The following is a 16,123-nucleotide window of genomic DNA, read 5'->3' on the forward strand; positions in this document are numbered from 1 at the left end:
TAATGATTTGAAAGAAAGAATGATATTCGTATTAATAAAATATAACATAAAAATATAGCAGAGTATACTGAAATATACGGAAATAGACTGAGTTAAACTAACTACTTCTTAGATAAATCATAAATATAATTCAAATAATATTAATATTTTTTCTTATAACGTATTACATTTTGTTAAATTTCAGGTACCAAATCAATTCCTACAAGTGCACGCGTTAAAACTATCCGACATCCGAGGATGGTCCATGCTCTGTGAAGATGCGGTGTCCATGTTGGCTTTACATATACCTGGTGATTATGTCTTATTGGATAGTTTCTGACTCTACAAGGGATAGTTGTGGTTTCGATTTTCACTCGGGGAAATGCTCTCGTTTTCTATATATATATATATACGAGTACTTCGTATGGCGTTGTCATTCTACATTCAATATTTAAAATTTGAGTGGAATGTGGCGATATTCGATATTCAGTAGGCATTTTTATAATACAAATTAAATTAGATAATATAACAAGGCTAAAATTTTGAAATTATCTGGTCATTTAGGACAGCTTGTAATTTAATGACTATCAGTAAATATTTTATCCACTACATAAATAAAAATATATATATACTAGCGGACGCGCGCAGCTATTTATATCATTGTCTCATCTCTCAGCTATTTATATCATAGTCAATCGCGCGCGCTTGCTTATTTAGGAGTGAATTCTAATAGGTAATCCACGAGACATGTGTTCAATGTAATATTTTTAACAGTCTAAATTTCAAATTTTATAAAAATCGGTGGCGATTTAAAGATTTTTCCGTACAAACTTTCAACCCCTTATTTGCACCCTTAAGGGGTGAATTCTAGAAAACCATAAAACGTATGTTCAATAAAATATTTTTAAAAATCTAAATTTAAAATTTTATAAAAATCGGTGCCAATTTAAATTTTTTTCCATACAAACTTTGAACCCCTATTTCACCCCTTTAGGGTTAAAATTTTTCAAAATCCCTTCTTAGTGGATGTCCAGTTTACGAAAGTAAACATCTGTCCAAATTTAACGTTTCTACGCACAGCGGTTACGGCTGTGCGTGCGTCTTACCTCAATCAGTGAGGACAAGTCCTTTTATATATATAGATTCCAAAAGAATGATGAATTTATATTTGTATTTGTCATTATTTATTTTATGTTTATTTTTACAGAGGAAGACAGATGTATCGATATTCTGGAATTGATCGAGATGGATAAATTACTAAGTTTCCATTCTCATACACTCACTTTGTATGCGGCGCTTTGTTACCAAAGTAATTACAGGTAAGGAAAATCATAATTATTTATAAAAAAAATATTTAAATAAAACAGATATTACTCAACCTTTTTATAATTCTTTGCCGTGTATTTTAATAATCGAAAAGGTAGGATAAAAAATTTAAATATTGTTACAATTTAAAAAAAACTAAACAATAGGAACATTATATTTTCCAAGATAGAGTACCCCCTAAAGGTATATAATGAGAAGGAATCTCTATTTGTTCTTCATACTCATTGAATTATCCAATCCTGTTCTTTTGCCGTTTTATATTTCATACATATTATATTTTTCTTAATGCAAAAAAACTGCATACTTACGACTAGACTCATAGACGTATTTCTGTGTTCTTTAAAAGTGTCAAACATACACAAGTTAACAATTAAGTAAATGACAATAACATAAAAATACATATATAATTAATAAAATATGAAAAAAATAAATTCTAGTAATATATCTCTTTCCAGAGCCGCACACGCATTATGCCAGCATGTTGACCAAAAACAACTTTTATACGCCATCCAGTCTCAGTACATGTCGGGTCCGTTACGTCAAGGCTTCTACGATTTACTGATTGCCTTGCATTTGGAATCTCATGCAACTACTATGTAAGTCTATCTCCACCTTAAAGGCCGGCAACGCACCTGTAGCTCCTCTGGTGTTGCACGGGGTCGTGGGCGGCGGTGATCACTTACCATCAGGTGACCCGAACGCTCGTTTGCCTTGCCCTTTTTCCATAAAAAAATGTATATGAAATTATTATTTTCATTTAGACTTGGAATTCATTTTCCTACTAAACACGTAAAGATTGAAAAGTGATAGCAAAGCAAAGCTCATTCAAACATCACAAGATATAACAAATTAAAATTATTTTCTTTCCAGGGAGGCGTGTAAAAATGAATTCGTCATCCCCTTAGGTCCTGAGCTCAAATCGTTGTATGAGGACACTGAAATGAGGCACAGCTTAAGATCACTTCAAACTGAAAGTGTTATACCGCAAATGAAAATGACTGATATTGCGTGAGTATCCATTTTAATGTAATTTTTTAGGACTTTTTTTTCAAAGAACCAAGTGCTAAGCCTTGCCGTTCGTTGCCCACCCATTTTCCAATTTCCAATTATTGTTTGCCACTTCCAAAATTTAAAATATGTGTGAAAAAAATTCTAACAAGTAAAGCTTAATACACTGTTCAAGAATATTTAGAGAATAAATATGTATGAAATTAATGTCTATTGAATGTAATGCAGGATAGCTGCCAGCTAATGTAATAAATTGTACCATTGATTTTGAAAAGAGCAACTGTTGAGTTTCTTACCGGCTCTTCTCAGCAGAACTGCCTTCCGAGCATTGTTTAGATGTTCATTCGACGATTCAAAAGTGCTTATAATAATTGCCTAATTGAATAAATAATATTTTGAATTTGAATTACACATTACGTATTGAGTGAAGGAACCTAACGCCGCGTATTGTCTTAAAACAATCTAATTTTAAAACACAATTTACTTTGTCTTAACACAATCTAATTTTATTATTATTGCAGTGAAAGTATAACAGAAATTGCCAATCTGTACTCTCCATACTTCCCACTAGAAGTTGTGAGGGAGTTCGTAATGCAAGCGTTGGCTGAAGCGGTGGAAACTAACCAAGTGCATAATAGGGATCCGGTTGGTGGTAGCAATGAGAATTTGTTTTTGTAAGTTTATTTTGTTTATTTATTTTATAAATATAGCTATCCCTATATATTGTCATTTATATATATAAAAGGACTTGTCCTCACTGACTGAGGTAAGACGCGCGCACAGCCGTAACCGCTGATGGTAGAAACGTTAAATTTGGACAAAAGTTTACTTTCGTAATCTGGACATCCACTAAGAAGGGATTTTGAAAAATTTTAACCCTAAAGGTGCAAATAAGGGGTTGAAAGTTTGTATGGAAAAATCTTTAAATCGCCACCGATTATTATAAAATTTGAAATTTAGACTCTTAAAAATATTTCATTGAACGAAACATGTTTTCGTGGTTTTTTAGAATTCACCCCTAAATACGCAAGCTAAGCTGCGCGCGTCCGCTAGTCAGTCTATATAGTGTCATTGTTAAAATTTATTTTTTCTTTAAAAATATTTTATTGCTTTATACTAGTTTCTCTTTCATATTATAGTTTTTTTTTTGTATAATTGCATTAATATTTCCAATAATTTTCAGGCCACTAATAAAGCTTGTAGACCGTCTTTTACTGGTAGGAATGATGCGAGATGAAGATGTTGAAAAATTGTTAATTATGATCAACCCCGAGACCTGGGATCCTACTTTTGATAAAGGTTAGTATGGATTAAAAGACCTTGCTATTGTCACAGCTATTGCCAGAGTACATGTAAAAATAAAAATATTTAAAGTAGCCATAATGGCTGTTGTCAATGATAAAAGCCTTGTATTCTATTATTATGTATAATTTTTATATGTCCCTATTATTTTTTTTGGTATTGTTGTTTATTTTAAAAATTATAAACAAATTGCAGAAGGCAAAGACGAGCACAGGAAAGGTTTGCTTCACATGAAAATGGCGGAAGGCGCTAAATTACAGATGTGTTACTTGCTACAGCATCTCAATGATATACAACTGAGACACAGAGTAGAATTTATAATAGCTTTCGCCCATGACTTTGTGGGTGATCTGCAAACTGATCAGTTAAGGTTGGTTAAACTGTGTTTATTATTAATAACCTATGTAAACTTTATAGTGTTTTAAATTACAGTTTAAATATATATCGATCGTGTAAAATATTTTATAATATACAAGCAATTGCTTGTTCAAACGTTACCTACATATATTTTTTATGCAAAGATTCAAAATGTCTTTTTTTTTATAAAACAATTTTATTATCATGCAGTGGTGCAATTAATAGAATAAAGAATTTACTTTGCTATTTAGAAGATGGTACTTTATTTGATTTACATTCTCTTCCCTTTGTCAATGTTAAAAAACGAAACTTCTAATTTAATTGTATAATCGTATTCTTCTTGCAAGTTGAGATGGACTCTTGAAGTGAGTTATAAATATTATTTTAATATATTCACTTATTCGTATTTGTTCATATTTTTAGACGTTATACGGAAATCAAGCAATCTGATTTACCAAGTGCAGTCGCCGCTAAGAAGACCAAGGAGTTCCGTTGTCCGCCAAGGGAACAGATGAACGCTATACTTAGTAAGTTCCGTTTATTTTTTTTTCAATATATATGTTGTTGCGATAGTAACCACGATCGTTGTGAGTTCGATTCCTACTCGAGTGATTCCTACTCGAGTATTTTGATTTTTATTTAAGGTATATTTTCATTTCTACTTAAGTTAGAACACGGCGTTGAATTTCGCCACTCAACACCTTAAAGATTCGGTGGAAAGTGGAGACTGGACTTGTCTTAATGGAAACGAAGTGTCTTAACACCAGGTTCCCAGGTTCCCTCTGCCTACTATGCTATATCCAGAGTGAATATAAAAAAAAGTTTTTATCACGACTATCCCCATATAGTAGAACGTTCTCTACATTCTACATAATTTTCCAAATATTCATTGATTATGTTCATTGACGGATGACAGATTTAACTATTCAATACCTAATCCCCCAGGTTTCAAACATTTAGAAGACGATGATCCAGAAAATAGTCCATGCGGTGAAGAACTTATTACCAGGATGAACGAATTCCATGAAAATTTAATGACGCATGTGTCTTTGAATGCTCTACAGGAACCCGATGGCGATGTTAGTATTTATTTACATCTTATAAATTATAATTAGAGCGTAGATGCATTCCTCTTACACACAGTAAGGTCAACGAGTTGTGGTCGCCTTGAAGTTAGGTAGATGATGGCTGTATTATCCGTCACCAGAGCGAGGAAATGAAAATATTTTAAAATGTCATTCCCCTGAGCGAGAATTAAAGCGACAACTGTCACGTTTATAGTGGCACGCTTGTGCGTCATGATAGTCTTTTATTTTGTTAATATTATAGAATACTTTTTATTTTTAGGAATCATCAGAGCCCGAAGCTAAGCCAGGTGCGATGGGTAAACTTTACAATATAATTAATACTGTAAAGGAGCTGGAGGAAGAGCAAAAGGTAAAAAAAGTCATGATTTTTACGTGAAAATAAAATAAATTCGTAATACTAGATGGTTAACCTGCTAGATCTGAAGCTAGCAAATATAAAAATGTAACACACATAATATTTAAAACAACAGGCACTGGAAGAGCCTGCAAAGAAGTCACCAGAAGAGAAATTCCGTAAAGTTCTCATACAAACAATAGTGACTTGGGCGGAGGAGTCGCAGATAGAAACACCTAAACTTGTAAGGGAAATGTTTAGGTAAGAATAATTAAGATATATGTTTTATTTGATAAAATTTGTAAAAAAATACCATATAAAACTAATTTTAAACAAAAAAAATTCCAGTCTACTCGTCCGCCAATACGACGCGGTAGGAGAATTAATACGTGCCTTAGAAAAGACATACGTAATCAATGCTAAAACAAAACAAGATGTCGCCGAAATGTGGGTCGGACTCAGTCAGATTAGAGCATTGCTGCCCGTACAGATGAGTCAAGAAGAAGAGGAGCTGATGAGGAAGAGGTTATGGTAAGCTCCGCCCGCTTAAACTTATTTTTATATTATAGCCAAATTATATAAAATCTTTGCATATAAGCTTTGCTCCATAGTTTCATTTCAGTAATTTTTGCGTGAATATAGAAGAATCATCCATCCTAATAAACTTTCATATTTTAAGTATCACTTAAAACACAATCATCGCGTTTATAGTATGTGCCCCTCTGGAGGATTTTATTACAATATTAAAATTATAAGACAATAATTAAACATATTGTAGCTTAATATTATTTTATTTTAGGAAACTGGTGAACAATCACACATTCTTCCAACATCCAGACTTGATAAGGTGATAACTTTAATATTATTTTTAGATTAAAATAAAGTTAAAACAGTAAAAGTAAAAATAATATTAATTATTTTTACTTTTACCAACGACGATGATAAAGAGATGCCTTGCATTGCGTGTTGAGTAGCAGAACTGAATGCTGCGTTTTGCTGTCGTTTCCAGAGCGTACAACCGCCCAAGCGTACCTACAACCGTCGCGCTTACAGTCCCACGTTTGTACTCCACCGCCCAGGCCTCTTTAAATTTATTTACATATGGACTAAAAGTTAATATCCATTCTATTCAGAGTGCTCCGCGTCCACGAGAACGTGATGGCGGTGATGATGAACACGCTTGGGCGGCGAGCGCAGGCGCAGTCCGACGCGCCCGCCGCCACGCCGCCCACCGCCGAGGACAAGGAGAAGGTGTTAATTTATTAATTATTATATATTACAGTTATTTCTATTTTTTTCATCAAAATTATAAAAAAACTAATAATCATTGAAAAGTTTAGGGTACTTCCTCGTCGTGTCTCGTGGGTCGTTTCCATGAGTATTTGAGTTCGTTACTTTTTTTACACGTTTTCTTAAAATACTTTTTTATTTTTACTGTGTAATGAAAAACTATTAAAAATATACTTTAGTTCCAAATGTATATAGTATAACATGTTTGTTATAAATATAATATGTTATACAATATTTAAAATAAAAAAAAACTAATATGTGCTCAATTTCAGGATACCTCACACGAAATGGTGGTAGCTTGTTGCCGTTTCCTCTGCTATTTCTGCAGAACAGGTCGACAGAACCAGAAGGCCATGTTCGATCACTTTGACTTTTTATTGGAAAACTCTAACATTCTTCTATCACGACCTTCTTTGAGAGGATCTACTCCTTTGGACGTTGCTTATTCGAGTTTGATGGAAAATACTGAATTAGCACTGGCGTTGAGGTTTGTATATTAGAAGAAATAGATATTTAATATTTTCATTTGGAGAGTGGAGGGACAAATTAATAGTCTATTCATTTTTGTTTTTACAGAGAACACTATCTAGAAAAGATAGCAGTATATCTTTCTCGTTGCGGTTTACAAAGCAACTCTGAGTTGATAGAGAAAGGCTATCCCGATTTGGGCTGGGATCCGGTGGAGGGCGAACGATACTTGGACTTCCTGAGATTTTGTGTTTGGGTATGATTTTATATTTATAAAATTTTAATTTTGATATTGTTTCAATCAATATCATTTATTGCCTTTTTCTTTTACTTTGCTAGTAATTTTAGTCTTTATATTTCTCGTTTATATAAAGGGTTATTTAACATTAATTATTGCTTCATTTATCTAAACAGGTATTGTGCATCAAATTAATTTATCTACAGCGCTTTTAATTACCACAATAAACAACATAAACCTACATACATTTCATCACCCAACAGGTAAACGGCGAAAGCGTAGAAGAAAACGCCAACTTAGTAATACGTCTCTTAATCCGTCGTCCGGAGTGCCTCGGACCAGCTCTGAGGGGGGAGGGCGAGGGTTTGTTAAAGGCAATAGTCGATGCTAATAAGATGAGTGAAAGGATCGCTGATCGAAGGAAACTGAGGGAAATGGAACAGGAGGGTGATATTTCTGTGAGTTTATTTTTCATTTTAATAAAATATAAGGTATTTCTTTTTTTTTCATATTAAAAATTACTAAAAAATATGTCATTTCCACAGTTTAGCCATCCCCTCCCGCAATCAGATGATGATGAGGACTATATAGATACCGGCGCTGCCATATTGAACTTCTACTGTACCCTTGTTGACTTATTGGGAAGATGTGCACCAGATGCAGCTGTTATAGCAGTGGTATGTATTAATATTTTTATATTAATATTGTAAAGCTCTGAAAAGTTTTTGTTAACGGCGGTAACCTCAGGAAATATTGGTTCGAATACATTTTTTTGTTTCGGATTTTACATTTTTTGAGAAAAGTTACAATCTATATATATAAAAGGACTTGTCCTCACTGACTGAGGTAAGACGCACGCACAGCCGTAACCGCTGTGCGTAGAAACGTGAAATTTGGACAGATGTTTACTTTTGTAATCTGGACATCCACTAAGAAGGGATTTCGAAAAATTTTAACCCTAAAGGGGTGAGATAGGGGTTGAAAGTTTGTATGGAAAAAAAATTAAATCGGCACCGATTTTTATAAAATTTGAAATTTTGATTTTTAAAAGTATTTAATTGAACACATGTTTCATCGTTTTCTAGAATTCTCCCCCTAAGGGTGCAAATAAGGGGTTGAAAGTTTGTATGGAAAAATCTTTGAAACGCCACCGATTATTATAAAATTATAAATGTAGATTCTTAAAAATATTTAATTGAAAATGTGTTTCATGGTTTCCTAGAATTCACCCCCTAAGGGTGCAAATAAGGGGTTGAAAGTTTGTATGGAAAAATCTTTAAATCGCCACCGATTTTTATAAAATTTGAAATTTAGACTTTTAAAAATATTTCTTTGAACACATATTTCGTGATGTTTTAGAATTCACCCCTAAATACGCAAGCGAAGCTGCGCGCGTCCGCTAGTATAAGATATGTACATACATTCGGTCTGATATCGGCAGATAAAAAAAACAAATTGTTGAAACAAATTAATATTTACAAGTTCGCCCTATAATCCAAAATTACAAGCTAAAACTTTTTATAATTTTACTTATTTCATGCAATTTATTTCAGGGAAAGAATGAATCACTAAGAGCAAGAGCAATTCTACGTTCTTTGGTGCCATTAGAAGACTTACAAGGAGTTCTCAGTTTACGTTTTACTCTCAATAATCCGGCTGCTGGTGAAGAAAGACCCAAATCTGGTAAGGAAATATTCTTTTTTAATTTGAAATATAAAAGGTTTTATCATTCGATAATAACAAATAAAGGATGATTACAAATCATTGGTCAGGTTGTTACAAAATTTTCCTGTGTTGACGAAGTGTCTAAATATTATTTTTTTATTTTATAAAAAATAATCTTCTAAATTTTAAGTCATAACTTAGCTATTGATATAATAATTTTATAGCTATATTTAAATTGATAAAATAAAAATAGTCATTAATGCTATTTACAAGTAAAATACATATTTAATATGAATTATTATAATTCAAAATATTATAAACTTGTTAAAAAATATATTACAATACTGTGCTATAATCGATTATAAATTTCTTTTACAGATATGCCTTCCGGTTTGATTCCCGGTCACAAGCAAAGCGTCGGTTTGTTCCTGGAGAGAGTGTATGGTATCGAAACTCAGGAACTGTTTTACAGAATTCTTGAAGAGGCCTTCTTGCCTGATTTGAGAGCCGCAACTATGCTTGATAGGGTAAGTATTATTTCTATTTTTACTGAAGAAGTAGAAGTTACTGAGGTAGTATAAAAAATTTATTGCCTAAAACGTTACGCATTTATAAAAATGTTTTTAATTCTGATTACTGTTGTTCTTACTACATTTTTTTTCTTATATCCTTTATTATAAGACCATTTGTTTCTATGCAGTTTCAAAATTGAGCTTTGTCTCCTAGTGGAAATCGAATCCACTACCCATCCACTGTACCACTAAAACGTATCAATATTATTAAAATATAAATATTTCCAGAACGACGGCTGTGAATCTGACATGGCGTTATCAATGAACAGATACATTGGCAACTCTATATTACCTCTTCTTATCAAACACGCCAACTTCTACAACGAGGCGGAGAACTACGCTAGCTTGTTGGACGCTACTTTGCACACTGTTTATAGGTAAATATGTCTATGAGGTATTTTATTTTTAATTCTACGGAATGAAGAGAGAATCTACTGAAACTTCGTTCTCTACATATTGATTGACTAACGGAACTCTTATAATAAAAAACCGTAAAATTTGAATAAAACATTAAAACTACAATCTTGCAGGTAATCTATGATAATTTAAATCATAATTATATTCTTATATTCTATGATTATTGAAGTTACATCGACTACAATTAAATGTATCGTAAATTTTTTCCTATAAACCTTTTTAATGAAAAAGCATCTTCATGCTTTTGCCCGCATGGCAAGAAGAAATCTACTTTCTCCAATTTGATGAATATTGAATAATTAAAACATATATATTTCAGATTATCCAAAAACCGTATGTTAACTAAGGGTCAGCGTGAAGCAGTATCAGATTTCCTAGTAGCTCTGACGGCAGCCATGCAACCCTCTATGTTGTTGAAGTTACTGAGAAAACTCACTGTTGACGTGTCGAGATTGTCTGAATACACTACAGTTGCTCTGCGGGTGAGTGGAATTCATGTTATATTCATTAGACCTTAAACATTTCGGCTGGATGCGAAGAGCTGAAGATAGAGCTCAGTGGCGTGCCATTGGAGAGGCCTATGTCCAGCAGTGGACGAGGACAGGCTGATGATAATGATGATGATGATGATGAAACATTTTTGGGAATATTAAGACTCTAATGTTATTATTGAATACGAGTATATGAGATAAAATATATTTAAACTAAATACAACGGACTCTTGTCATATTATAACGCAGATAATGACAACTGTCTCCACATTTGCTACTTACCATAAAAAAAAAATTATAAGACTAAAAAGATTATTATATATTTTCCCTAAACTATAATAAGACTACTGCGATGCCTGAGAACCTAATAACATTTTTTATCCCCCCCTCAGCTCTTAACCCTCCACTACGAGCGTTGCGCGAAGTACTACGGCAGTACTAGCGGGCAAGGTATATACGGGGCTTCTTCCGATGAGGAGAAACGACTCACTATGATGTTATTCTCTAATATATTCGACTCTCTGAGCAAGATGGATTATGAGCCAGAGCTATTTGGGAAAGCTTTGCCTTGTTTGATTGCTATTGGTGAGTTTTTCGGTGTTTTTTTTTTGGGTTTACAAAAATTTTCAAAAAAGGTTTTAGCAATTAAAAATAGAATATTAGTTTAAATAAAGAAAATAGTAGAAAGGCTGACCTAATTATTTTTATAAATATGGAGATATTTATGGTAATCATTCAAAAAATTAATTGGGTTTTGTGATTCACAGGTTGTGCCTTACCGCCTGATTACTCCTTGTCGAAGAATTATGACGACGAGTTTTACGGAAAAGAAACTCAATCTACAGGTAATTTAAGCGCATTAAAATTACATTACCAAGAATTTAAAACATATCTTTAATTTGGAATTTGAAACCTCAACTCTTTACAACCGAGAAAAAAATATTTTCTCTCTAAAGTTAATAATCCTGTCCTATCTTATAGTATATAATGTACCATAATATGAAAATTAAAAGAAGCGGTTTGTGAGGAAAGATGTTTGTTTCATTTTCTCGCAAAAACTACTGAACCAATTTAGATGAAACTTTACAGTAATATAGCTTATACGTCAGAATAACAGGTATCCTACAATTAAAGTAAAGATTTTTATAATTTTGTTATATATAGTTATAGCCGCCTTTGCGTCGCAAATAATTTCTTAATCTATCACAAAATTAAAAATAATATTTTTTTAATTCAGCAGGTGCAGACAACCCCCAGTACGATCCTCAACCTATTAATACATCGTCGGTGGCTCTCAATAACGATCTTAACACCATAGTGCAGAAGTTCAGCGAACACTATCATGATGCTTGGGCATCTAGGTGACTAGCAGTGTCTTTTTTAGATTTATAGTTTTTAAAAAAATTTTTGCAAAATTGTTAAATTTCCTGTTAAAACAATTAGTGCTGTCTCAATAAACCAATTGCTTATAACTAGAAAGCTAAAACATACAAATTACTTAAACAACATTTTTAATTATTTGTCTAACGCGACTGAAAATACTTTTTTTAGGAAAATTGAAAATGGTTGGGTGTACGGTGAGTCGTGGTCAGACAGCCAAAAGAGTCATCCACGACTGAAACCTTACAACATGCTTAACGACTATGTAAGTAAAATACCTCAAAGATAAGAGTTTAATTGAATATTACATAATTTTATTCCAATGTTCTAATAAATGGAAGTGGACAACATATTGGGGATTAAAAGAATTAAAACTTTGATTATTACATCAGGTTTCCGATTCCCACTGGTAGACCACCAGTGTTTACTTAACTCAACTTTTATGTACTTTACCTAAGATTTCAAAATTTCTTAGGAAAAAGAGCGCTACAAGGAGCCGGTACGTGAATCCCTGAAGGCACTTCTGGCTATCGGATGGTCGGTGGAACATTCAGAAGTTGATATTCCAAGCACCAACCGTAGTTCTATGAGAAGACAATCCAAATCTGGCATTGTAAGTATTGATATTTTCGCATATAGCAGGATAGCCCCTCGTAACATCCAGTTTTCGTGTTGAGTGGCGGACCTCTACCCCGCGTATTGTCTTGGGCCCAGAGCGAAGAAATTAAAATAAAATGAAATTAATTATATATTCCCCAATTGGAAATCCAACCCAGAACTACTGCGCTTACAGTCCAGAGATGTGCAGCTACACAACGACAGTGTAAGTATCTTACTTTATTTTTTCTTTTTTTCAAAATGTGATTAACATTTTTTTTTTAATCTGTTTACTTTTTATGTATTGTTTTTGGGAGAAATCTATATTATTTTCTATTTTTTTAAATAAAACTATACACATTTATATTACGGTATTAAATAATGTATAAAATTGTACTATAAACTACATTATAGAGTAATACATTATTTTAGTTTATTGTTTAAAAAAACTTTTTAAAAAAGTGATTAACATATTTTTATCTGTTTATTTTTATATGTATTGATTTTGGAACAACTTTTTTAGTCTATGTCTTTTTCTTCCTTTTTTATTTAAAACTATGTTTTAATATGGTTATTTCAATTTTCATGGCAGCACGAGGAGGGAATGGTAATAATCCTTGATTCTATTTAGATGAATGCTTATTATGAATTATATAACTATTTTATACTAATCTAATATACTTTCGCCTACAAAGTCCGTTGAAGGGACTATTTGCATGACAAGTAAAGACTGTGTGTTAGAATAATTTATTTCGCTAAATAAATATAGATTAAAATATATTTACTGTGTTTATTAAAATTTCATGAAGATGAAATTTAAAACTCAAAGGAATGAAACGTAAAGAATAAAATCCGCTGCATTTATGTTATTATATAAAATATTAAGAATATTTTATTATATATTTTGTAAAAATTTTCATAATTACTTAAATTTTTTATCTGCTGCTATAAGCGTGCACCAGATATATTTGTAAGTGGGAAACTATTTATTTATTTTTAAAGTGCTATTCCTCACTTAGGAAAGATAAAATTATTTTTTCAAATATATACCTGATAAAAAAAAATCATCTTAAATATTTTTCTAAAATTAATTGAATGTTATGTAATAAAAACTCTGAATTAGATCTAAATTTTAATAGCTTTGATTGGTTTTCTAAAACAGCTGGAAGCTACATAACATTTCTTTCTTCTTCAAAACAAATCACGACTTTTAGCTTGCAATACATTTTTTTTTGTGAAAATAACAAAGTATATTTTATTTATTAATTCTTATTATTTTTAACAGACGGATTCAGCTACTCCATTCAATTATAATCCTCATCCGGTGGACATGACTAACTTAACGTTGTCCCGTGAAATGCAAAACATGGCGGAAAGATTGGCGGAGAATGCGCACGATATATGGGCCAAGAAGAAAAAGGAGGAATTAGTCACTAACGGAGGTGAGTGGGTGACGGAGGTTTCACTATCCACACACTTTCCTTCTTTTTTTACATTGCATTATATCTACATTGGCATTATTCTTCAGCACCTGTTTGTGTCCAAAACAAAGTGAAACCAAAATTAAAACAATATTTTTTCTTCTTAGGTGGCATCCATCCTCAACTGGTGCCATACGACCTCCTAACAGACAAAGAGAAAAAGAAAGATCGTGAACGTTCTCAGGAATTCCTCAAATACCTCCAATATCAAGGGTACAAGCTCCATCGGCCAAAGACATCACAAAGTGACACAGAACAAACCACAACCGGAGTCGCCATTGAACTTAGATTTGCTTATTCCTTGTTAGAAAAGTTAATACAGTATATTGACAGGGCGACCATAAATATGAAGTTGTTGAAACCGTCGACTACTTTTAGTAGACGTAGCAGTTTTAAAACTAGTACGAGGGATATTAAGTTCTTTTCTAAGGTATTTTTTTTTATTATTTATGAATTTCTTGATAATGAAATTACTTACTTCTTTAAAAATATGTTTTTAAATTATTTATACTCTACTAATTAGTCGAATTTCGATTCACTTTTTTTTATACTTGACTTTTACTGTAAATATGCATGTTGGAATAGATTTTTTTACAATTTGGATTTTAATTATCATAAGTAGCATGATTAAATTTAGTTTGAAATGTATTAAAATTAAATATCTAATATAAAATATTTTTTCTCACGTTCACTATGTACACTATTTTCTTGTCTATCTATGCTTTAAAATTTCATATCTTTATATTACAAGCAAAACAAATCGGAATTAAAGTATTTCAAAAAGGTACTATTATATTTTTTGTATATAAGTGTTTTTTTTTTTCTTTTTTTTTATTATTATTAAGGGTTTATGCCACTATATTAGTATTATTTTTTACTTATACTTTATAGTAACTCTAATATTCTTTTAAAATTAGTTTCTCATATAGCCTTTATGTTAATGTACTTTTTGTTATTGAAAACAGTCACTGTATTTCTAAATGTATATATTATGATTTATTGGAATTATAAAATAGAGGCCGTGCAAATGCAACAGGTTGTGGGTTCAATTCTCACTCGAAGAAATTAAGTATTTAATATTTTCATTTTCTCGCTCACTCACGCTCTGGTAACGAAGCAACCGTAACGTAACTTTAATAGGATCTGAGGGTCTTAACACTAGGTTCCTAGGTTCCCTCTGCCTATGTGTATTATACAGAGTGAAATAAAAAACACGACTACTTACTATATTATAAATGTAAAATTTTTATGAGGATAGATGTTTGTTCCACTTTCACACAAAAATTGTCAAATACAGTGTCAAGCTTCCATTTATATAAAAAAATTGTACGATATATCTTCGTCTAATACAACAATAAGTTTAAAAGAGCAAAGCGGTTTTGGGTCGACAGTATGAATACAAATAAACAATTTTCACAACAGGTGGTTCTCCCTCTAATGGAGAAGTATTTCTCCACTCACCGCAACTATTTCATAGCGGTTGCGACAGCCACCAATAATGTAGGAGCAGCGAGCTTGAAGGAGAAGGAAATGGTTGCGGCGTTGTTCTGTAAACTGGCTAGTTTGTTGAGATCTAGGTAAGACATGAGGAACAGCCCTTGTTTTAGTTAATATTTATAATTGTAGACTCAGTTTTAAATATACATATTATGTATGCAATAATTGAAAAAATATTAATAACTGAATAATCCAATAAGTCCTTAAATTGTTTAAAATATGACCATATTATTATTTATTATTTTGTTTGTTACATTACTTAGATAGAAGTTATTCGTTTCATTTATTTTCAACCTCAGAGAAGGCCAAAAGAATTTTATAATTTATAGCAATCTTTATTGGACAAGACATCTTTTTGAATAATAATAATGTTGTTTTTATTTACTCAACCTCTCTCGAACAGGCTAGCTGCATTCGGTCCAGATGTTCGTATAACAGTGCGATGTTTACAAGTGCTGGTAAAAGGCATCGACGCTAAATCCCTGGTGAAGAACTGCCCTGAATTCATAAGAACATCTATGTTAACATTCTTCAACAATGTGGCTGATGATCTCGGCCATACTATTATGAATTTGCAAGATGTAAGTTTATTTCTTTTGTTTCAGGGATTTTTATTTTTTATTGACACTTTAT

The 16,123-nt window shown here is 32.0% G+C and overlaps 1 protein-coding gene across 17 annotated transcripts in view; it reads left to right on the forward strand.

Moving 5' to 3' along the window:
• Positions 1 to 16,123, forward strand: part of RyR (Ryanodine receptor) — a 98,901-nt gene that overhangs the window by 52,784 nt on the left and 29,994 nt on the right. For 11 of the 17 annotated variants that reach the window (XM_085188147.1, XM_085188155.1, XM_085188099.1 and 8 more), the window contains 31 exons: positions 185 to 290; positions 1,187 to 1,298; positions 1,761 to 1,901; positions 2,176 to 2,313; positions 2,835 to 2,987; positions 3,497 to 3,612; positions 3,811 to 3,985; positions 4,396 to 4,499; positions 4,918 to 5,051; positions 5,320 to 5,409; positions 5,531 to 5,655; positions 5,743 to 5,925; positions 6,194 to 6,241; positions 6,528 to 6,645; positions 6,957 to 7,171; positions 7,261 to 7,408; positions 7,654 to 7,848; positions 7,936 to 8,067; positions 8,944 to 9,073; positions 9,434 to 9,582; positions 9,856 to 10,004; positions 10,364 to 10,526; positions 10,928 to 11,120; positions 11,303 to 11,380; positions 11,773 to 11,896; positions 12,087 to 12,180; positions 12,391 to 12,528; positions 13,798 to 13,954; positions 14,101 to 14,423; positions 15,416 to 15,570; positions 15,894 to 16,071. In XM_085188147.1, coding sequence (XP_085044273.1) covers positions 185 to 290; positions 1,187 to 1,298; positions 1,761 to 1,901; positions 2,176 to 2,313; positions 2,835 to 2,987; positions 3,497 to 3,612; positions 3,811 to 3,985; positions 4,396 to 4,499; positions 4,918 to 5,051; positions 5,320 to 5,409; positions 5,531 to 5,655; positions 5,743 to 5,925; positions 6,194 to 6,241; positions 6,528 to 6,645; positions 6,957 to 7,171; positions 7,261 to 7,408; positions 7,654 to 7,848; positions 7,936 to 8,067; positions 8,944 to 9,073; positions 9,434 to 9,582; positions 9,856 to 10,004; positions 10,364 to 10,526; positions 10,928 to 11,120; positions 11,303 to 11,380; positions 11,773 to 11,896; positions 12,087 to 12,180; positions 12,391 to 12,528; positions 13,798 to 13,954; positions 14,101 to 14,423; positions 15,416 to 15,570; positions 15,894 to 16,071 — 4,464 coding nt within the window. Of the gene's footprint in view, positions 1 to 184; positions 291 to 1,186; positions 1,299 to 1,760; positions 1,902 to 2,175; positions 2,314 to 2,834; positions 2,988 to 3,496; positions 3,613 to 3,810; positions 3,986 to 4,395; positions 4,500 to 4,917; positions 5,052 to 5,319; positions 5,410 to 5,530; positions 5,656 to 5,742; positions 5,926 to 6,193; positions 6,242 to 6,527; positions 6,646 to 6,956; positions 7,172 to 7,260; positions 7,409 to 7,653; positions 7,849 to 7,935; positions 8,068 to 8,943; positions 9,074 to 9,433; positions 9,583 to 9,855; positions 10,005 to 10,363; positions 10,527 to 10,927; positions 11,121 to 11,302; positions 11,381 to 11,772; positions 11,897 to 12,086; positions 12,181 to 12,390; positions 12,529 to 13,104; positions 13,120 to 13,464; positions 13,483 to 13,797; positions 13,955 to 14,100; positions 14,424 to 14,744; positions 14,778 to 15,415; positions 15,571 to 15,893; positions 16,072 to 16,123 lie in introns of all 17 variants that reach the window. The other 6 variants (XM_085188063.1, XM_085188071.1, XM_085188089.1 and 3 more) reach the window with 2 other exon arrangements.

Source organism: Heliconius melpomene, chromosome 1, assembly GCF_056956725.1.
Source record: "Heliconius melpomene rosina isolate 202511_hmr_F chromosome 1, ASM5695672v1, whole genome shotgun sequence".
Taxonomy (NCBI): domain Eukaryota; kingdom Metazoa; phylum Arthropoda; class Insecta; order Lepidoptera; family Nymphalidae; genus Heliconius; species Heliconius melpomene.